Source organism: Trypanosoma brucei, chromosome 6, assembly GCF_000002445.2.
Source record: "Trypanosoma brucei brucei TREU927 chromosome 6, complete sequence".
Lineage (NCBI taxonomy): Eukaryota > Euglenozoa > Kinetoplastea > Trypanosomatida > Trypanosomatidae > Trypanosoma > Trypanosoma brucei.
In genome coordinates this window covers 429,141-450,434 of record NC_007279.1, presented here as the reverse complement: position 1 = coordinate 450,434, position 21,294 = coordinate 429,141, and the positions used below count along the sequence as shown (strand labels likewise).

Below are 21,294 nucleotides of genomic sequence, written 5' to 3'. Positions count from 1 at the left end.
CTAAACCACAACATTGGGATCTGTAATGTGGTATTATTTCTTTGTGCGTACCGTTCCGCGCTGGCATTGACGGGTTGCAGTAGCTGTTAATCTTTTTCACCTCTTTCCTGGTTTACTTCCGGGAAAGGAGCTGCTAGTTGCAAGTTTGAGTGCACGAACTTCACGAAGCTGCTCATCACCTTTCCCCCCTCGAAACGTGATCTTCTGTTATTTTGAAAATGACTGCGTAATAGTGCTCCTTCTTCCATCTTCTTGCCTTTCTTTTTTTCCTAATTGCTTTGGTTTTCGTTTACATGAGCACGTCACATTGAGAGAGTGCGTGTGGGCTGCGTTACTGTACTGATAGGAATTATTTCACACCGAACATAAAAGATGTCTCGTATTGCGTCCGTTGATGTGCCCACAGCATTGTACAGTGAAGAACTGAGTGCTCGCAAGCCGCCCCCTGAAGAGCCAAAGAGGGTCAGCACAAAGCAATCCCAGACGGCGTCTGAAGCAGCGAGTGACTCCAAATCTCATATCCTCATGGCCTTAAGTTTTTGCAGCAGGGCTCCTCCTTCATCCCGGGCATCAATTTGCAGTGTTCGTACGTCCGTGCGGTCATCGAGAATCCCCGCATTCTCACACGTTGACTTCAGTACTTTCAAGAGGCCTCATTCACAGCCCCGAACCCTAAGCGGAAAGCGTGTTGTTATTATGAAACATAGCGACACTAATAATAAAAAAGGCCAAAAATTCGTAAAACCAGATATTGCAATGGCGCGTCCCATCACTCATGCGGGTGTGCAGCGGGATCGAAATGGAACAAAGCACGGAGAGCGCTCAGTTAACGGCACTTGTGTCTGGTTGCCGAAGGAGACGTGCTTAACATTTCTGGACTTCTCGGAGAAGCGGTTACGAACATTACCATGTCCGCATGGTCCGGGCAAACATTCTTGTCACGGCAGTGGTATTGTTTCTCTGGCAAAGGGGCGGGTCAACCCGATGGAATGCGTGCAGGTTTTGCAACTGTCCCGCAACAAAATTTCACTCCTCACAAGGCCCACGCCAGTTGCAAGAGGAGGGGAAGAGGGCGTAAAAGCAAATGGAGCTGCTGGTGTTGTGGGAAAACCATTACGCCTCACTGCGTTTAGACGTGTCGTGCTTTTGGATGTGAGCTACAATGAGTTGGTGGGCCTCGAGGGAGTGGAATGTATGGTATCATTGCGTGAACTGCAAGCATCTCATAACAGGATCACAAATCTTCATCCGCTTTTTGCACCCCACTCACTCCTGGGGTCTCCCCATGCGTTACAGGTACTTGACGTAAGCTTTAATGCAATTACCACGATATTGCCCAGGCAGAACGTCGGTAGCGACTGTGACTCGGTTGAGGAGCCGCAGCCTCAACTCCTCGGATTGCGCAGTCTCGATCTCTCTTGTAACTTCCTTACGGAGCTCAACAGTGTTTCCTCACTGTTCCCCAATTTACAGAAGTTGCGTGTCCTATACAACAGAATCACCGAGGTACCGCCGCTTCCTAAAAGTCTGCATTACGTGTCTCTTCAAAAGAACTTTCTCTCGAAGCCTGAGGTTCGCCGTGGAATGGAGCTACGGGGGGAATTACCGCACCTGACGTTAATGAACCTGAGCGAGCAGCGTGTGCCGGGAGCGGAAAAGGAAACCAGTCAGTTCAGTGAGATTGGTGACAGTGGTGGAACAAGCCAGTTATGCCCTACCGAGATCAAAAAGGGGGCGGTACAAAAAGTGGAAAATGAAAGGGAAGCAGCGAAGGAGGAAAAGGAAATGAAGAAGAAGGGACGAGAAAGGGAGGGGGAAGGAAAAGAAAATGGAAAGGCGAAGATGGAGAAAGAGGAAACCAAACGACCGAGCATCGCGAGCAGTAGCCGTGGAGTGTCACACGGTTTATGCAAGGGTTGCAGCAATAGTAAAGTTAAGGATAATAAAAATAAACGCGATGGAACTGCTACCAGCATGGCTGCCGGTAAAAGTGATGGAAAGGAACGTAGCAAACGTGCTGCCGCATCTGGTGAGGGGCGCCAAAAATTGAAGGCACAAACCGAAAGTGAGGGATGCCACGTGGATGCAATTGACGAGGATATTATTGCTCGCATGCGGTTCCGCACACAACGCAAGGAATTGGACGTATCTAAGGCACTCAACAGAGATTTAGATTACAAGAGGGTAACGGCCGCACGGGGCGTCGATAACTACAAGTTAGTGACTGGGACCGGAGCGATGGATGTGTCTAAGGGCAGCGGAGTGACTCAATTAACCATTGCTTCATTGGCCTCGTTAAAGGTGTTGGAGGCCAAGTTGTACCGCCAAAAAGAGGAAACAGACGAAGTTGGTGAAGGTGAAGGTGACGGTGATGTTATCTCGGGTGACGTCGTCGGTAAGCGGTCGGCCAAATGGTTGACTCCACGCGTGAATGGAGCCTTTGGTTGGAATTGGCTCGCATCAGAGCTGCAGCCACCATTGCGTTGGGGTGAAGCACAACGAAGTGCGTCAGAAGCTCAACATGACAACTACCTCTGTTTTGTACCAGGTCGGACGGTTGACGGAGAGGCCATTACGGCATACAAAACCATAGACTAAACCAGTGAATAGTCAGATCGCTGCTGATGTGTGGTTGATTATTTTCTCCCTGTGGTTATTCTCTCGTCGTCATGCTTGTCGGGGTGCGCTGGCCTCACCTAGTTTTTTTGTCTCATTTTTTTCCAATATTAGGCACATCAATTAAACAACATTTGTTCTCCATATACTCATCTTTATATAATATGCACATACATGTGTGTTGTGCGTGTATCAAATATATAAACTCAATTGTTTGTACGCCCTCGTCCATCTTTTCGTCTTGGTGTGTATGTGTACGTGTACTTGCGTGTTTGTGTTCATATGTATGTGTGTGTCTAGCAGTAAAGAGGGCGGCAAGAGGAAGAAGGGAGGGAGAAAGCTGCACCATAGTTGTTGAAAATGCGGAGAAAAATAGTATCGATAAAAAGGGGGAGGGTGCAACGAGAAAAAGAAGAGGAACAAATGAAACAAGGGATAATAAAAGCTGAATCGAATAAATGAGGTAATGATAACAACAATAACTCACCAAACGCAAAGATGAAGAAACTGAAAGCAGTTCAGAGAGATGCTCAAACTGAGTAAACGAACGATAGCAATAATGGCAGCGGTGACGAGAGACGTCTAAAAGTTGTAAGGTATTTATGGGCGTGTGGCATTGTGTGGAGAAGTGACATGCGGAAATTAATGGTGGGAAGCACATAAGGGGTATTCTTCTGCTGCTGCTTTTGCTTGTTTGCTGTACGTCTTTGCGTTTCATCACCTCGTAACCCCGAAAACCAACTTGGATACCTCTTATCCTTCTTCCCCCCCCCCCAATTCGTGTGAGTCCATGTGTTCGCTTCGCAAGCTTTATTTCGCGGCTAACTTATTTATGTGCTTTTTTCTTTTTGATTCCAGCTACGTTTCATGTTTGATGATTTCTCACATCCGGTGTAAGCCTTTGGGATCTCAGGTTTCTCCCCCTCCCTTAACCACATGCCTGCGTGCAGGAGTGTACGTGCTTGCATGTGAGTCGTCCATTACTGTCTTAGACGTTTTAGCGAGTGTCGGTGCCGGTGGGTGGATTAAGTGCCTGAACAAAAAGTCACTATTGGAATTGTCAGTTGCATCTCTTCGTCATTTCAAGCGAAACGAAGGAGATGATCCACACGGTGTTTATACTGCTTTACGTCTAATATCCCCTCTTTTTTTTTCTCTCTTCTGTTGCTCTTTCTTTTCTTTTCTTACCTTTTCTTTTGAGGTCGTGTATTCGTGGTGCATTGCAGTGTGCCTTGTGCTTTTTCCCTTCCTTCCTTCCTTCCTTCGTTATTTATATTTCTATTTTTGCTTCCTTGCTTTGGCTCCTTTTTGCGCTCCGTCGCTCGACAAGAAGTTTGGCAGCAGTTACACCAGTAACGTCCGCATCTGTATACACGTGCGCGCCAACGAGTGAATGAACGAAATGGAGGGAGGGAGGGAGGGAGGGAATTGGGACTTGTGTATGCTTGGTCTTGTCCTTCTGATTTTTTTCTTATCGGTTGAGAAAAATTAAATTGAGGAAGTCCTTCATTATTGTTATACCAACACACACGTTGTCTCTTTATCCTTATGTTTCGCAACCCGAATAAAGTAATGTGACGTGAAGTTGAGTATTATTTGCGTCTGACATTTGATATTTTATTTTTCCTTTTCCAAGATTCTCTGTTCCTTTGTGCCCTCTTCACGAACTGTATCATCCTAATTGTTCTTTGCTTTTTTTCTTCTTACTCTCAGTAAACATAATTGATTATTTCAAAAGGAAGACAAAGGTGTGATATCCCCACGTGTGCACCTCTGTGTCTGTGTGTGTGTGTGTGTACGTTTTTTTCTTTTTTGTCTTTGTGTTTGTGTGTCCTTGAAGTCATAGGAGGAAAAGGGGGTACAAATTAGTTTCGTCAAAAGGTGCTTGGCATGTGGCTCTTTCTCGGGGCGGTGCTTTTAGTGCTTAGTCATTGTTTTGCCTCGTACATTCTTCCTATTGCTGATTGCGATGAAACATTCAATTTCTTGGAGCCGATGCACTTCTTGATGTACGGCAGTGGCCTTCAAACGTGGGAGAACTGTCCTCGCTTTGCGCTGCGGTCGTGGTTTTTTTCATGGCTCTACGTCGGTCCTATAACGATAATTAGCAAGGCTGTTAGCATATACAACCCCTCAGGGCTGCGTAACATAGATGTGTACTTTCTCCTTCGAGCATTTAGCGGTGTTGTCACGGCGCTAAGCGAGATTTTTTTCGTTGGTGGCGTTAGGAAGGTGTTTGGTAAACGAGTTGCAGCGGCAGCACTCACACTTCTTTTGTTTAATTACCCCATCACACATGCAGCAGTGAGTATCCTGCCCACAAGTTACGCCATGATAAATTACTTTGTTGCGGTGGGTTGCTGGCTACGAACGGACGGCAGTCTTGTGAAATGTATCACCCGTGTCGAAGGGAAGGTTCCATCAAGAATGAAAAGGTCGGTGATGGGTGGCTCGCAGTTCCAGGCCATAAATTTCGCTATTTTCGGCACCGTATTCTCCGTTGTCTCATCCACAGTGATTGGTTGGCCTTTCGCCGCCTTGCTGGCGGTGCCGATGGCATTGGATATGCTCGTGAGGTTTCCCCTCGCCTCTACCGTTTCGCTATTACTTTCACTCGCAGTTGTTGTGCCACTTTCCGTGTATTTTGACACACTATATTACAATGGTTGCCATGGTGGCAATGGCAAAATCACGTGGAGCGCTTTGAATCTCGTGCGGTACAACATGTTTATGGGAGGTGAGGGACGTGGTCCCGAGCTCTACGGTGTCGAACCGTGGTACTTCTTTTTTAAGAATTTACTCTTGAACGCGCATCTGATGTTTGTTGCTTGCCTTCTATCTCCCTTTGTCGTATTGCTTAAGCCCTCGACGACATCATGGGTGAGTAATGCGACAACGAATTCTGATGAGATTGATGCTGGAGAGACGACTGGGGAAAAGGGGCGGAAAACACAGAAGTCGCCGACCACCAAGCCAGATACTAGGCCAGTCGAACCTACGGTTTCGCGTGGACGAGGATTGCTTTACATTTCACCCTTCTTTTTGTGGTTTGCCTTTTGGCTGAAGGTGTCACACAAAGAAGAGCGGTTTATGTCCCCCGCTTTTCCATTTCTCGCACTGGCCGCTGCGTTGTCATTTACACACCTTACGTTTGCAGGAACCGCGAGATCTGTGAACAGCGAGAACGGAGCGGTGCTACATAGCGCGAGTACGAGAGCTGAACCCAGTGGCCGCCGCAAACAACTCCCTGGCTGTTGGCTCCAACGCATGCGCCACACCTTCTTTCTCACTACGGGCTGCATTGTGTTGTCTTTTATTGTAACGGTTTCCCTATCACGCACAGCGGCCATCCACAAATTCTACGTGGGACCACAGCAGAAGCTCTATGACAATTACGCTACGGTACGAGAGCTGGCCAGGCGAAAGGCAAGTGATGCCCCACAGAAGGGCGAGAAAACTCTTTATACACTTTGCGTAGGCCGTGAGTGGTACCGCTTTCCCTCATCATTTTTTCTCGATCCACTTCATGCTCGGATTGCCTTTATACGGAGTCTGGGTGTGGACTGTGCCATGCCGCTTCCCTTTGCGTCAGGTGATGGCAACGCGACATGTCAATGTGGTGCTGAAGGGGTGAATGATCTTAATAAGGCAATACCCGAGCAATTTGTGCAAGATGTTGCAAAGGATTGTGACGCTGTATTCGACACCGTCAGCCCTAACGAAGACGACCAGGAAAGTGCTGATTTTCCGCGTGACGTCTTCAAATATGAAATTGGGGAGGGTCAAACACACTGGTTACTAGATGCTGAGAGAACCCCCATGTGGTGCCGTGTACTTTATTATCCCCTGGGAGTTAGTGAGCGTTGTGTGTCACGACGCCGGGTTGTGCTGCTGAGCAAACAAAACCCAAAGTAATTTTACCGTTGACAACATAAACACGTGAAAAGAGTAATAATCGTTGGGGTTGTAAACCATTACTGAATTACTTGCGGGTACCGGAGGTTTCGGATATAGCATGAAGTTAGGATTCAGGAGAATGCAACACCATAAGGTAAAACCCTCTGTCACTCTTACTACTATTTTTTGTTATTGGTGAGGGGTGTGTACCGAAGCGTGCAAGCACTTGTTTGCGTATTATTCTGCCTCCCTCCCCGTCATTTTCCTTGGCTCATATTAACGCTGAGCATGTTCATAAACGAATAACGGAGATGCGTGTACGTAATTTTCCTTGGACCATGCGCTCATGCTTAACTTCTTCCTTTACTTCGACTGCACAAGTGACCCATTAATGGGGCGGAGGTCCGATCTTCGCAGTGTTGCCGTCGTTGCGATTCAGCGATGGCAAGGTCGTCGCCTCGAGATTTCGCAGGCAATGAGACTCCTCGGTGCTCTTCATATAATGAAAAAAGAGCAAGATGGAAGTGATGCAGTCCAACCTCTACATGGAGCTTTAGCTGGCAATGCCGGCAGCGGTGGTGAGGACGTTATGGCATTACAAGGAGTTGAAATGCTTATGGATATAGCTACAGAATACGCAAGGCGGCTACATCGTGACAACTACGAAAAACGGAGATTGGGCAGTAAAGCAGCAAATATAGAGCAGCGAGTAGAACTACCACTTAGCTTCCAGCGGCAGATATTATTACCTGATGCCGTGGTGGCTGGTATTGTGGACCAAGTCGTCAGCTCCTTCTCCGGTTCCGGCGATAACAAAAGTTCTTTAGGGGGGCCATCGTCTGTGGCTACCCGTATGATGAATTGCTGGGGCACAGCAGGCAATATATTGCTTGCGCAACTGGTTGGAAAGCGCGTCGTGAGTGCTGACTCTCACAGACGCCTACTGCACTTTCTCAAGTGTGCAATCAAACTCACCAAAGTAACCGTAAAGTGTTCCGTTTCTCCGAGGGCCACCGCGGTTTCGCCCATGGTTCAAGACGATGAATTGGAGGTGCATGACGTGCCACCACTTCCCAAGCCGCCTGTAGTGCCTGAAAGACGACCCCTAAAAGCAGCATCAGGTGAAGTTACGGATGCCGGTGATGGTGATGGAGAAGGTGAAGCGCTTGCCGAAAAGGTAGAGAACATAGATGTGAACGCTGCCGCTGATGTTAGCGATAGGAATGGTGACAGCGCCGCTGACAGTAGCGATAGTAGCACTAGTGGCAGCAGCGATAGTGAGGGAGGCGGGAGCAGTGACGATGACTACAGCGACGATAAATACTACAGGGACAGGAAAAAGCGTGAGGAAGCGCGCATGGCTCGTATCGCAACGAAGCTCAATATGGATGATGCTGCGGTGCGTGCAGCGAAGACGAGTAGGGATGCTGTGGCTGCGGGAACAGCCGCTGCGTCAAAACAGCGTGAAAAAGAGGCAGCAGAAGAGCATAAATCGTACATACAAATGTTCGGTGACGTGGGGCAAGTATTGTTTCCCGCACTCACGAACATGAAGCGAAGTGTTGCATCGAAGAATGGGGCAAATAACGCCACTTCCGTGGACGGTTTTACAACGAACCCTGGGGAGCCCCTGTGTTGCGTCGTGTGTGAATTGTACGGCGAAGTGGAGGAATTGTTGGTGTGCAGGTGTGGGAATAAAATGCATCGTGATTGTGGGAGTTCCACCGTCGACGGGACCCTATATTGCTCGAAGTACTGCCACGCCGTGGCGTCGGCAGAAACAATCACCCCCGCTTAGTTGACTGTATGAGAGCGAAAAGGGGCACGCCGTTGCGCGGGTGCTGAAATTACGTTTTGTAGCTTAAACAAGTACTTTTTCTGCTACCGTGTCGTGGTGCGCGTGAGCGTGCCGTGTTGTGGCGATGGCGAGGGTGTTACCGAGTTCGACAAGTTATCATTATAAAGGTCTCGTTGCTTCCTCGTCACCAAAGCTCAGGGCGTGCGTGAAACACACCATGTCACTCCCTTTCTCCGAAAAAGACAGATTTTGTGAATTATGTGAATGTCTTAATAAATAAATACATATGTGTTTGTGCTTTTATGCATACCTGACCTTTTTTTTTTGTCACCCAATTTCTCTATCGAAATCACAACAAAGACGGGAGAGACACCGTTCGTGCTCTCTTGTGTTTTGTAAGAAGTGAATGAGTGATGTTCTCGCTATACTCGATGGAGCTGCTGCGCGAGTCGCGGCCCTACTCATGTCCGAAGGAATCAATGCACTACTTGCCTTTCTCCGTGGAGAGGCCTGGGAGGAGAGCCCTTCAACAGTTTTGAATCGGGCCGACGGAGACGGTGACACTAAAAGTGATTCTCTCCAGATACCCAACACTCTACTTGGTTGCTACGGGTTCCTGCCACTTGCTATAGCAGCAGAGGTTTCTCTCGCACCCTCTACATCCCATCAGGAGCGAGTCGCGCTCGTACAAGACTTTGAGAGACGGGGATTTCGTGTCTTCACCGTAAACTTGATGCCCGACTGTCGGGGCCTTGAAGACAGTTCTCGGGGGGCAAGTGCCTACAATGCCAGTGCCAGCGTGCTACGACTTAATTGTATAGAGGCGGCGCGGAATTGGTGCGATGCCGTTTACGCGGAGGATGGGAAAGAAGGAGAAGGGGATACAGGTGTCGACTGCAGTAACATTTACCTTTCGGGCGCGAAGCGCCGTAGAGACGATGATGAAAAATCCGGATTAGCGGAGCGAGTCGCACACACAGACTTCCATAACCCAAGACGTCGCGCACAGGTACAACTGCATGGACGGGGTTGCGGTCTATGCGTTAAATATGCACTGTTTATTGTTCGGTGCTGTGCAAATGCGGGAAATGCACAACGTGCTGCTGTAGGTGGCGGAAACTGTAGTTCTGCAACTGAAAGGTCGCGGCGTACAAAAGATCCTCTGACACTGCTTCTGTATGACATTAGTTCGCTATCTGCTCTATGTCGCGTGAGGCAGTCAACTCGACGCACTCGTATTCGCTTCTCTGTACTTCTGCTCCCGGACGATCTCGCTTACGGCGGCGCACTGCTTGAGGAGTCGCTGAGAGGTCCTATGAGTTGTCACTATTGCGTGAAACTGTTCCAAGGATCTGCTGATCGAATGTTGCACCGCCGGCAGGATGTTGATAGTGGTGGTGGTGAGGAAAATGAATGTGTACCATTCCTTGAGCGTCTTAAATTGTGGCTGAGCGCTCCAATGGAATCACGTGGTGTCGAGGCGGATGGTAGTTGCGACGGCAACAGCGTGAACCATGGAAAAAACGAGCAAGAAAACGCCGCGAAATTGCAAGGGTCCAAACCGAGTTTATTTTTTGTTCGGTACGAAAATTTACCCTTCTGTTGCTTTCTGCGAGAGGCCCTTCGCCGTTTCCCAGTGATACTGCCGCCGTTGTTGCTTCGGCAGTTGCAGTCGCTCTGGGCGTTTCGACACCAACTTTCGGATGTCGTGGTGGGTCTCCATTCACTGCTCTCTCCCTTCGCACTATCCTCCTCGATGCATGCCACAATGAGTGAGGCTAATGATGTCACAACTTCTCCAGCAAATGTGGTGCAGGGGACATCGAGAGGCTACCATGAGAATATGACACAGCTTTCTAATAGCATCGAGCTTCTGAACATCCTCTTCGCTGCCGCTTGTGAATGGGCAGATGGTCATCTATTGAATGAGGCTGTTGCGTTCGCTGTACTGTACGAAGACCTTGTTTTCGGTAGGCTGACGCGGCTGAAACGTATACCCGGTTTGACCGCGTATGTGGAGCGCTTATCGCCGAAGTCGGTGGGGCCTACCGATTTGTCCAAGGCACTGACCAGCTGCGTTCCGGTGTTCGTGCCTAACGCATTAACAGGCTCTGGGGCGTATATTCGCGACGAACTTTCTCAGGAACAACAGTACGTAATGAGAAGGCCCCTTTCTTTACCACCAATTATGGCCGTACCCGGCGCAAAGGTGTCGCTGGCAACAGAGTTGCTCCGCTCCACCCTTTTGGCCGTGCTCCCACCGCACGACTCGTTGGAGGAAGTGCAGAAGGCTGTAAGAGCCTTTCCGTGTGCCGGCGGTAAATGTGATGAGGGTACTCCAAGTGAGGCTCTGCGGCATGGAGACACGTACTGTGGTGTGACGTACAATAACTTTTTCAGTCCCCTAATTCCTGACTCGGTGCGAGTATTGCACCTTCTCACCTCCCATGCGATGGCAAGCTCTAACGTTAAGCAGCAATTTGTGCCACTTTCTCTAATACAGCGAATTTGTCAGCTTTCGGATGAATCGCTGATACGATCGTTAGTGGAACTGCAATTGACGGGAATGGCGACCGTTAACATGCGAGAGTTTAAAGCGAGGTCCTCCTTGCTTGCGCTTAGCTGATCAGTTTCGTACAGACTAATTTGAATCCTCACAATGGGAGTTTGTCTTTCTTCGATTTCTCGTTGCCACATATGCGCGGATACCGGTGAGAAGTTGAAAATAATGGATATCACCAGTGAGCTCATTTTTGTTGAGAAGGCCTGCGCAGCGGATGGGACTAATGACTTTGGCTCTTGACTTTATGATTTACTCTCCACTATCGCCTGCGCACCACTGCAATAGTCAGTGACTTACCTACGAGGTTTGCTGAGTGGAAAGGTTAATACGTGGGGGCAAGCAGAAAAAGGAAAGACATCTTTCTGTGTCGTTGTGAATTTTTGGGGTTTGCGTAGTCTTACGTCTGCCCGTGCCTGTCAAGTGGAGAGGTGGAGAATCTAAATGCACGTGTGAAGTAAAAACCGAAACTTCATTGAACGTGCACTTGTTCCTTCCTCAATCCCATCTGCACGCAAACTCCTCCGCTTTCACCTTGGTGAATTCTGTGCATTCTTCCTTCTATCTTTTCCCCGTCAGCGTACGTACATGTGTTGTGGTCTTTCGATTATTCACCCCCTTTTTTCATTTCTCTTGAGCGAGAGTAGGGGAATACACATTAAGACCCTATATATAAGGGCAGTAACAGCAACGGTTACAATTGTTGTTGCTATTATAAAGTAGGGAAGTAACAAAAAACATTGTGAGACGGCCGTAAGGCAAATAAATAGGCACCCATTTATTCTCAAGGGCGTCAAAGTGCTAGTGCAGGACGCGTGAGCCGATACGCTTTTTTTTTTTTAAAGAGTGAGGAATAAAAACTGTACGTGAGTACGTACATTTGCACAGTTTGCTGGAGACGAGGGTGAGGAAAGACTTTTTTCCTTGCGGAAGCCGGAGGGAATACCCGACCGTGTGATGGTTAGTGCGGGCAGTGACTTTCTTTCGCAGCAATACTCCATAGAGGAAGGAGAGGCGGAACGGCGTGCGCAACCATCACTTATTGATATTTTGCTGCAACTTAATTCACCAGCCCTTTTTAGGCAATCTCAGAAAGTTACACTACCATGTCAACGCGATGTCATAAACTTTATTGTTGGCCGCATATCAGATATTGGAATGCGCGTCGAAAGGAGTCGTAATTACGTGGAAAATGTTTCACCGCTAGGGTTAGCTTTGGTGCGCAGCGCCCTGCAGACGGCCTACCATAATTCCCGGATGGATGTCTTCACCCGCTCACGGGAAACCGGAATGAGCAGGGATGAGGTTAGTAGTGAGGGGTCAGGGGAGAACAATTTTGCGACTGCCGATGGGACCATTGCCGGGATCGTTCTTAGTAGCCTTGCTGGGTCAGCTGAACCATCGCTTTTTGCTGGAGCTGTTTCTGGGTTTCTCGCGTTCGGCGTCAACTTCGCGAAGCCACGGCAGGAAACCTTCAGTGGGCGAGGGAGACGAAGAAGAAGAGTAGAGACAGCAACTTCTCCCTTATCACACGACGATGAGACAGACAGTATTGAGTCATCCCTTCCACCACTAGACGTAGCACTTTGGTGTTTGCACAGAGTTGCGGGAGAGATCCTTTCGACTGCCGCAAGGAAAATAAGCGATTTCAAAAAGTCACCGCTTGCGCAACGGAATGGCGTTCCGGTTGCTGCGCAATTTTTCGGATGCCACAAGGATCCATTTGACTGCCGTCACAACAATAATGGGCGATCCGAGCAAATAGTAATCCATTTGCTACTCCAAAGGGCGTACTCAATACTGAAGATGCTCCATATTTTTGCACTTAATGATACGATTCCTGCCGATAGCATTCCTGGGTGTGCAGTTGGCGGCCCAGCCGCGGATGGCAGCGGCTTGTACACAGTGAGTGCGTTTTGTTCCCTCTTAAAGACTTCAATGCACAATGATGTGCCCTCCTTCGTACACTTGATAACAGAATCATTGGGGAACTTGGCCGAGGTGACGAGGCCAGTGGTCGGTGATATTAGTATGGTGGGACGCATTGCCCTCGAAATGATTTCGGAAGAAGTGTGGAGGTTTACCAAATCCACCACGCCACATCTCATCTTCTCCCTTGCATGCTTTAGTGTGTTCCCAGCTCTGCAGCGGTGCTGCACGCCGGTAAATATGACGAGAGATGAGTTGAGTACAGTGGCGAATCTCTTTCGGGGACATATCCCCCGACTTTTCCTAGATTATTACAAAAACTCATCAGGTGGGGCCGACGGTGCGGGTCGAAAACAACTTTCCAGCTGCTGCCCGAGCGGAGAGGTAATGAAACCACTGTATGCGGCACCTGGTGTCAAATTAGCCCCGTCACTCGATGGCCCCAGAAGAAATGCCGACAACTTCGAAATGGCAGACGGATTAGGCAACTTGGCTGCTGCTCGGCGTGGTAAGGAATCGGGAGAGGCGGTCTCTGCGGTTTGTCAACTTTTCTTGGGCCTTAGGAATGCTGGAAATACATGCTTCGTAAATAGCTTTCTTCAGCTTCTTTTCACCGCGAAATATTTTAGCTTGGAATTGGTGCGCGGTGTCCTCCAGGTACTCAGCGAGCGAGGCGCTGCTGATGGGCAAGTTGGCGAAGACGCTGGCGGCAACGCTGACATCAACAGTAATAAAAAAAATAATGTTGATTCAACTAAAGTGACGACGGCGGTTTTCCACAAGCTTTCTCGTGGTGCCGACGAACTAGTTGTTATGGTAGCACTTATTCTAAGCCAAATGCACTGGCATCTACGCAACGGGTATAATAGCTGTGCCATTGATACATACCGTCTGCAGCAATGTTTGCCGCCGCCGTTTAACGACGGTCGCCAGCACGATACCTCCGAATTTGCTATGGCATTGATGGATCGTATCGACAACTTCGTGTTTACAGAAAAAAATGACAACATAGAGGGACAAGATGAGAGCAATGAAGACTGCTCTGATTCGGGCACCAAGTTTGGGAAACGCAAAGACGAGAAGCAGCGGCCCATGCTTGTTTCAAGGTGGTTTGGTGGGAACCTCGTGTCCACCATTAAGTGCAGTGGATGCGGAGCGGCACGCTCACGGCGGGCCCCATTTTGGATTGTTACTGTTCCACTGCGCCGTGATGGTGACGGTGCAGCACATGTAACATCATCTGCGTGTGTCGCTGCTCAGGGGCCAACTGCCAACGATGAGCGGGAGATTTCCAAAAGTACAGAAATAGCACTATCTGCCGATGGTCGTGTGGCCATAACCACATATCACACGGATAACGCTTCCATGAGAGGGGTAGAAAGTAAATCTGATTGTGCGTCGTGCGACGCTGAGGAGAATGAGAATAATGCAGGGGTGCCTTTTCAGCGGTCCTTGCAGCAATTACTCGGCAGGGTTCTGAACTACCGCGAGTCAAGGGAGGTCCTTCAAGGTGAAAATATGATATTCTGTGAATCTTGTTGCAGCAATGAGCAGGCGGAGATGTTCACCGCCATGCACGGAACGGTTAATCATTCGGCAGGGTTAGGTGCACATTTTGAGAATGAGGAAGATGAACAGTCCCAAGGGGTTGTGGAAGAGAGCGCCGTTGAAGGGATTCCACACTACCTCATTTTGCAGCTGAACCGCTTTCAGTACTCGCACGCTTCGGAGTCACACGAAAAAGTGATGGACGCAGTGGCTATCGAGAAGTGTTTGCATGTTCCAGTTCGAGTGGAAAGGAAATCAAGTCGCTCACCGCTCCATAGTAGTCAAGATGATGGAAATATGGGTAATATGATTACCTCACCTGATCCTAACGCACATCGTGAGGAGCGTGGAGAATGCGATGAGCTTGTTGACATCCAAGTGCAATACAAACTGAGGGGTGTTTTGCTGCATAATGGGCCCGGTGTGTACTCCGGACACTATTTTTCACTTCTTTTTCATCCTTCAGGCGCTGATTCAACTGGGAAGGAATGCCCGGAGGTAAAGGGGGAGAGGGAGAATGACGAAGATGGCTTGTGGGCGTTAGCAAATGACTCGCACATATCGTCGGTACAGTCCAAGGATATTGATGCTGTCCTCAAAGGTTCCAGCGGTGTCGTCGGACCGCATGAGACTCCGTACATCGTTTTGTATGAACGCTGTCGGAAGGCCGTCGGTGAAGAAAGTGGTGATGGACGCGACGATACTTTATTCCCAAACCGCGTAAATGATTTGTTTCATCTTTTGCGTGGATCAGCTAAAACTGCATATTAGTCTACAAATGTTCAGTAAGGGAGTGTCAGGATGAGGAAAAGCCTGCTTCGTGTTTCGATGATGTGGAGATGTGCATTTTTCTTATGTCTTAAGCGGGTGTGGGAGTCAGGCGGATGCTGCAACGAAAGGGGCGCAAAGGGTTGTTTGCGTGTGTGCGTGCACGGGGTTCCTTCCCTTTTATTGTTGTCTGAGTGCCTGGTTATATGCTAAATATCCATTTGAGAAGGTGGATGTGCACATACTAGCTTGTTTGCCATGTTTTTCTTGCAGAAAGTAACACGGAGTAGGGCACGAAATGCTTTCCTCTTTTCCGTAGGTATTTTCCCATCGGTTCCTCGCTTTTTGATATATCATCCCGCTTGTTTTGTCACCATGGAGGCGTGTAAGCGTTGTTGCACCCATGCGGCCGTTTTTGTTTTGTAGTGTTTTGCGGCATTAATCTCTCATCTGGTCTGTTGTTATGTTCATTTCTGATAAACAAGTGCTCATATCACGTGCACTCATTTACAGACACGCCCACAAGGCTACAGATGGGTACACATATCCATTTATTTGCCTACAAGAGGTTATCACCATTTTCCCCCATCACATCTTTGACATATTTGTCTACAATTTGCTAAATTATCCCCCCCTTTTCTCACCTGATTCATTCGGCCGCCGACGTTGGTGTTAGTCCTGATAAATACTTATTCCCTCCGTTTTCTTGTCTTTGTCGTCTTCTTGTGGTGTTTCCCCCTCCTTTCCCCTAATCTTTCTTTTCGCATATATGTTTCCCTTCGATCCCATGGCTTTTCTCTTCTCAACTCGAATCAACAAATACTTGTATAAACGCAATGGAAGCTAGCCGGCCACCACTGTTCTAGTTTCTTTGCGTCGCCACTTTGAAAGGGTCTTTTACCTTCCCTTCTCTTGCCCATCTGCAAAAAGCCGCAACCCACAGGAACTTGCGCAATTGCAGGTTGGTAGCCACATTCTTGTCGTGCTTACTATACAACGTACAATCAACTCGAGCAAATATTGGTGGCGCAGTACAGGTCGGAGGGGACAAGGCTTTATCACCATATTCAAACCACATATATATACATACACTTGCACAACTTTTTCTTTATCACCAACAGCAGGAATAAACCGTTCCGATTGGTATACACATACTCCACGTAAAAGCGCGGGAGTTGGCTGGAGCATGTGCGCGCCTTCTTGTGATTGTTTGAAGGTTGTGACCGATGCTGCTGCCGTTCCTGCAGACGATCTGCTGGGGAAAAGTGCCAGACGTCCTATTGGCAATCAAAACACGCGAGCGTTCTGCCTGCTAATCGCTGGATACATAGATGAGCAGATTCGCATTCCAATTACTAAGAGACAAGGCGTCAGCAACTCCCATTCCATTGGGGCGCCTTCGCAAGGAATGGTGCTGTCACTGAAGGAAGCATTGCGGCAACTAGTGGTGAATGAGTATGGCTCGCGGGGAGACGTTTGCAGGGATGGGCTTAATTTTGCGGTATATGGAGCTTCTGAACATAAAAGCACATCACACCGTATCATGCGTGCCTGCGAACACCTGTGTGTATTGCCGAAGGGGTGGGATGATGGAAACTATAGTGCAGGAGAGGTACAGGACGTGTTTGATACCACGAGCGCACTGAACGGAGTAATGCTTCTTCTGAGAGAAATTGGTGACCTCCGAAGGACCGCTGCCGTGTACAGGCGGCGGTGCATGAAAATACTCATGGTGCTACGAAAAGGGTCTGTACAGAAGAGTGAGGAGACACAGTCGATCCCTGATGAGGAATGTGCTGAGGATGTTTCGAGGCAAGACGTGTGTGACGGCAACTGTAATGAGGCTCGCATGAGCAAAGTCTTGGTGGAAATGAGGAAACTGATTACCGATGCTCTGAAGGATCCATATGCCGCTTCAGGAAAGCTGCGCAGCGCACTAGAGCAGTGCTGTGAGATGATTCAAACATGTAGTTCAGATATGGAAGTCTCTTGCCGGCACCAATCAAAAAAGGTAACCACGAACACAGCTCCTGTTTGCACATCTGATAGCAGTACGTCATTCGGTGAGGAAACGTCAAGCTCTTCAGATAGCACCGTCGATATGTGTACTGCAGCTCACGCTCCGACTATCACCATCACTAGTGGGCACGTTGGCTCCTCGGGTAGGGTGATTTCAACCAATACGCGCAGCAATGTGTACGCCGAATCCGATCCTGATGCCGAGTCACCGGAAAATGTGAGGAAAAAGAAGAAACGGCCCCTCCCGGTGCTCCGCCCGGCCCGGCTTAATCCCCTGTCGCAACCTCCACAACTTTCTTGCAATCCCCTCACTGGAGGTACCCGCCAAGGTAACTTCCTTCCGCCATGCATAGCTACGCATTGGGGAGCAAAACAGCAATACAGTGTTGAACGGAGTCGAAATCGTGTCTCCTGGGAGACTGACGCCGGTGCTCGTGTGATGCCTCGTAATGATTCTGTCAATACCATGGCCGGTGCAGTTTCCAGCGGTGGCACGTCGGAAGGAAAAATACCATTGAGTAACTTGCGTGAAACTGCAGATCAGCTGATTGCAAGGATCGAGCGAGCCCATGCCCAAAAAAGGTGGCAGCGCGGATGTGTTGACGTATCGGAGGCCCATGTGTACTATGAAGAGGCGCACGAGTAGGAAAAGAAATAACTGGCGCAAGTCAAATGGATGAATCGCTGGTGAGGACACACACAAAGAAAGAAATAAAGAGGAAGAGGAAGGTTGGGAAAGACACCAAAGCGGTATAACTGTCGAATTGGATGAACGTCGATTCATGCAATGGAAAGGAAAGTGAGGCGAAAACGTGGCGTAGAGGCAGCTGGACGAAAGATATATTCGGAGGCTGACTCACTTCTTTTTTTATATTTTATCTTCTTCCCTACCCCCGTACTGCAGTTCCCATATTTTTCAATAACAACAACTCCTATTATTATTATTTTTGCGCTTCACACCTCCTTTGTGAAAAAATTCCCCACCGCATAATCCGTTAAGGTCCAGTCTCCACTTGTACGACGTTACAGTGCGGTAGTGGAAGAAAGACCGCGCAAACGTGGAGGGAAAAGTTTGTTTTTTTTTTAATGAAAACGAGATATCTCTGCTCGTTAACGTCATTGCTTCCCCCCTCCTACTACTAATATACGCACACAAATATACATATTTATTTATATGCGTGTGGGTATCGGTATTTTTGTATTTATTTGCTACGATCGTCTTTCGCGTTCGTTTATCTGATTTGTATATGTATGTGCATTTCACTGACAGGGTATACATATACATCATATATATCTAAATATATTGTATCTCTGAATTTCACTGTTTTTAATAATTTTGTGAACCTATGTTTTTTTTTACTTTTTTTCTCTAGCCACTGGCAATGATGGGGTGAGCTGTCAACTGTGTAGAGGGGCGCTGTGGCTTCTTTTTCTCACCCGTAAATTTTGTTCCATCCGCTAAAATAAACATATATATATATATATATATATATACTTATTTTGTGGTGGATGTATATTTGATATTATATATTTATATTTTGCAGTATTGCGACGTGATGATGGCCATTGGTTATGTGCATAAATTTAAACTGATATTTGCTTCTCTTTTTTAAAAAAAAAATGTTCTACCATCTTTACATCCATCCATCCATCTCTGCCTCTACCTCTGTCACTCACATCACCTTACCAAACATTACATATGTTACATACCTGCCCTTCCGCTATCAAAAAAAAAAAGGAACAACACGACAAAACGAAGGAGAGGTGGGATTGGTCTGTATTTGACGAGTTATTCGATCATTTGACTATCAGTTGAGTGCGGGGAACTCTTTTATTTTGTGGCGAGAGCAATATATATATATATATATATCTTGCGGTAGTGAAGATAAATAAGAAATTATTGTGGAAAACAAAAAAAAAGAAAGAAAGAGGGAAAGATACATAAAGCTCCGTGTGTGTGGAGGGCACAGAAAAAATAACGGGCCGAGTTTTGCTTTGAGGCACCAAACCGACTCTACAGGACAGGAAAGGGAAGAAGAAAAAGAAGCGTACTGAACACGTGATTGTTTCTTCGTACGTAAGGTAGTGAAGAAGGGGTGGATGACTTCACTTTTAGCGCAAACAACAAATGCCGCAGTTGCAGGTGGTACCCCCGCGGCGACGTTGAGTTTGTATGAAGAACATGAGCGGCTGGTGCGAAGCATACAAAACCTTGAACTCAAGACGATGATCTGCAAAACAGAAACGCACCATCTCCAAAAGGAGGAGAGCGCAGCCAAACAGGAAGTGAAACGAATTCAAGCTGTCCCGTTGGTACTTGGCACTTTTGTGGAGGCAGTAGAGGCGGGTCGTGGTATTGTAGGTGGTAGTTCGAGCAGCAACTACTATGTACGCATTTTAAGCACCTTGGACAAGGAAAAACTGAAACCTGGCGCAAGTGTGGGGTTGCATAAGGGCAGCAATTCATGCGTCCAGATTCTTCCCAATGAAATAGACTCGGCGGTCCACGTTCTCCGTAAAGAAGATAGGCCAAACGTGACGTACAGTGATGTGGGTGGGCTCGACATGCAAAAACAAGAAATTCGGGAAGCGGTTGAGTTACCTCTTACACATGCCTCACTATACGACCAGATTGGAATCGACCCTCCACGTGGCGTTTTGCTCTACGGCCCACCCGGCACCGGCAAAACAATGCTTGTGAAAGCTGTTGCACATCACACGAATGCGGCCTTCATTAGTGTGGTGGGTTCGGAATTTGTGCAGAAGTACCTTGGCGAGGGTCCGCGTAAGGTGCGTGATGTGTTTCGACTTGCACGAGAAAATGCCCCGGCAATTATTTTTATAGACGAGGTTGACAGCATTGCAACCAAACGTTTTGATGCGCAAACCGGTGCTGATCGTGAGGTTCAACGGGTGTTAATTGAGCTGTTGGCCCAAATGGATGGTTTTGATCAGACAACTAACGTGAAAGTTATCATGGCGACCAATCGCTGGGATACGCTGGACCCCGCAATCCTTCGGCCTGGACGTCTTGATCGCAAGATCGAATTCCCCTACCCCGATCGCCGTCAGAAACGGCTTGTCTTCCAGGTTTGTACATCTCGAATGAACCTTTCACCTGAGGTTGACTTGGAGGAATTTGTCACGCGACCGGAACGGCTTACAGGTGCAGATATTCAGTCCATTTGTCATGAGGCGGGTATGTTGGCGGTGCGGAAGAACAGATATGTTGTCCTACCAAAAGACATTGAAAGTGCCTATCGTACAGTCACTCGCAAGACGGGTGATGAACAATATGATTTTTATTCGTAGTTGGTGTGTATTCTGAAGTGAAGGTAAGAAAAAAAGAGATGGAGAAGGGAAGGACAAGCAATATGTGGTTATTTTATATGCATCCTTGTGCGGGCTCTCAAAAATGATACTGGTTCTGGAAGGAACAGGGGAGAGAAGCGAGGAGGAGGGGAAGAAAGTGGAGAAAAAAAAACAAGGGTGTTGAGAGAGCTTGAGGTGCCAAAATTGAGTGCAGCAAGGAAGGAAAAAAAAAAGAGGGGTAGTGATGCAATATTGGTGGAGGGTTATCCACGTCTGTGTGTTTGAGAAGTTTCGTGGGCGCCGATGATCTGATTGTTATCATTCTCTTTTTTTTTTTTGCGGCGATAGTAGAAAAAAAAAAGAGGGAAAGAAGAAATTTGCTCCTTTCTCTCCCTCCGCTATCATCTGGTTGTAACGGAAATTCACCACACATCCCCTCGTTGATGGTCGAATATGCGCTGGCGGCGTATGTTTTTGCCTCTTCGCTTATTGTTATGGTTGTAGTATTTTTTTTTCCCCCTCTCTCCTCAATTGTTTATTTACTAGACCTTTCTTCACCAAAACTCGTTTGGTTACTTTCCACTCTGACGACAACCTTCACAGTTATTTCTCCCATCCCTCCCCTCACACACACCCATCAGGTTCTGAAAAGCATCTGTTTTGAGTTTTTAGTTTTAACATCAGACCCAGTGGAGAGTTAGGGCGTTGGATTCGGTAACCAAGGAACAGAAGAAAGAAAAAAAAGGTTTGCATTCGTTACTCCGTTCCCACTTGAAATCGGTTATCAAAACCACCGTCGCCATCGTTGCCAGTAGCGTCCTCACTGTGAAGCGCTAAATACGGTTCC

General features: G+C 47.9%; 8 protein-coding genes across 8 annotated transcripts, besides 10 other annotated features; all 8 read left to right on the top strand.

Annotated features, from left to right (window-relative positions):
- Positions 1-21,294: part of a sequence feature (sequence corresponds to BAC RPCI93-3A7) that runs on past both edges of the window.
- Positions 373-2,598, top strand: Tb927.6.1160 (hypothetical protein, conserved; the record flags this gene model as incomplete). The annotated part of the gene is made up of 1 exon (XM_840145.1): positions 373-2,598. One exon carries the CDS (start codon positions 373-375, stop codon positions 2,596-2,598), a length of 2,226 nt encoding a protein of 741 aa, XP_845238.1.
- Positions 1,742-1,858: a sequence feature (CT-rich).
- Positions 2,861-2,912: a microsatellite.
- Tb927.6.1150 (hypothetical protein) lies at positions 3,407-4,009 on the top strand (the record flags this gene model as incomplete). Its single annotated transcript, XM_840144.1, has 1 exon — positions 3,407-4,009. One exon carries the CDS (start codon positions 3,407-3,409, stop codon positions 4,007-4,009), a length of 603 nt encoding a protein of 200 aa, XP_845237.1.
- Positions 3,764-3,814: a microsatellite.
- Positions 3,861-3,881: a microsatellite.
- Positions 4,021-4,043: a microsatellite.
- Positions 4,380-4,448: a microsatellite.
- Positions 4,507-6,531, top strand: Tb927.6.1140 (Alg9-like mannosyltransferase, putative; the record flags this gene model as incomplete). The annotated part of the gene is made up of 1 exon (XM_840143.1): positions 4,507-6,531. The coding sequence occupies one exon, from the start codon at positions 4,507-4,509 to the stop codon at positions 6,529-6,531; it is 2,025 nt and encodes a 674-aa protein (XP_845236.1).
- Tb927.6.1130 (hypothetical protein, conserved) lies at positions 6,905-8,311 on the top strand (the record flags this gene model as incomplete). The annotated part of the gene is made up of 1 exon (XM_840142.1): positions 6,905-8,311. The coding sequence occupies one exon, from the start codon at positions 6,905-6,907 to the stop codon at positions 8,309-8,311; it is 1,407 nt and encodes a 468-aa protein (XP_845235.1).
- Positions 8,718-10,937, top strand: Tb927.6.1120 (hypothetical protein, conserved; the record flags this gene model as incomplete). Its single annotated transcript, XM_840141.1, has 1 exon — positions 8,718-10,937. One exon carries the CDS (start codon positions 8,718-8,720, stop codon positions 10,935-10,937), a length of 2,220 nt encoding a protein of 739 aa, XP_845234.1.
- On the top strand, positions 11,829-15,119 carry Tb927.6.1110 (ubiquitin carboxyl-terminal hydrolase, putative; the record flags this gene model as incomplete). The annotated part of the gene is made up of 1 exon (XM_840140.1): positions 11,829-15,119. The coding sequence occupies one exon, from the start codon at positions 11,829-11,831 to the stop codon at positions 15,117-15,119; it is 3,291 nt and encodes a 1,096-aa protein (XP_845233.1).
- Positions 16,303-17,781, top strand: Tb927.6.1100 (hypothetical protein, conserved; the record flags this gene model as incomplete). Its single annotated transcript, XM_840139.1, has 1 exon — positions 16,303-17,781. One exon carries the CDS (start codon positions 16,303-16,305, stop codon positions 17,779-17,781), a length of 1,479 nt encoding a protein of 492 aa, XP_845232.1.
- Positions 18,605-18,629: a microsatellite.
- Positions 18,648-18,675: a sequence feature (AT_rich).
- Positions 18,986-19,005: a microsatellite.
- Tb927.6.1090 (proteasome regulatory ATPase subunit 3) lies at positions 19,236-20,447 on the top strand (the record flags this gene model as incomplete). Its single annotated transcript, XM_840138.1, has 1 exon — positions 19,236-20,447. The coding sequence occupies one exon, from the start codon at positions 19,236-19,238 to the stop codon at positions 20,445-20,447; it is 1,212 nt and encodes a 403-aa protein (XP_845231.1).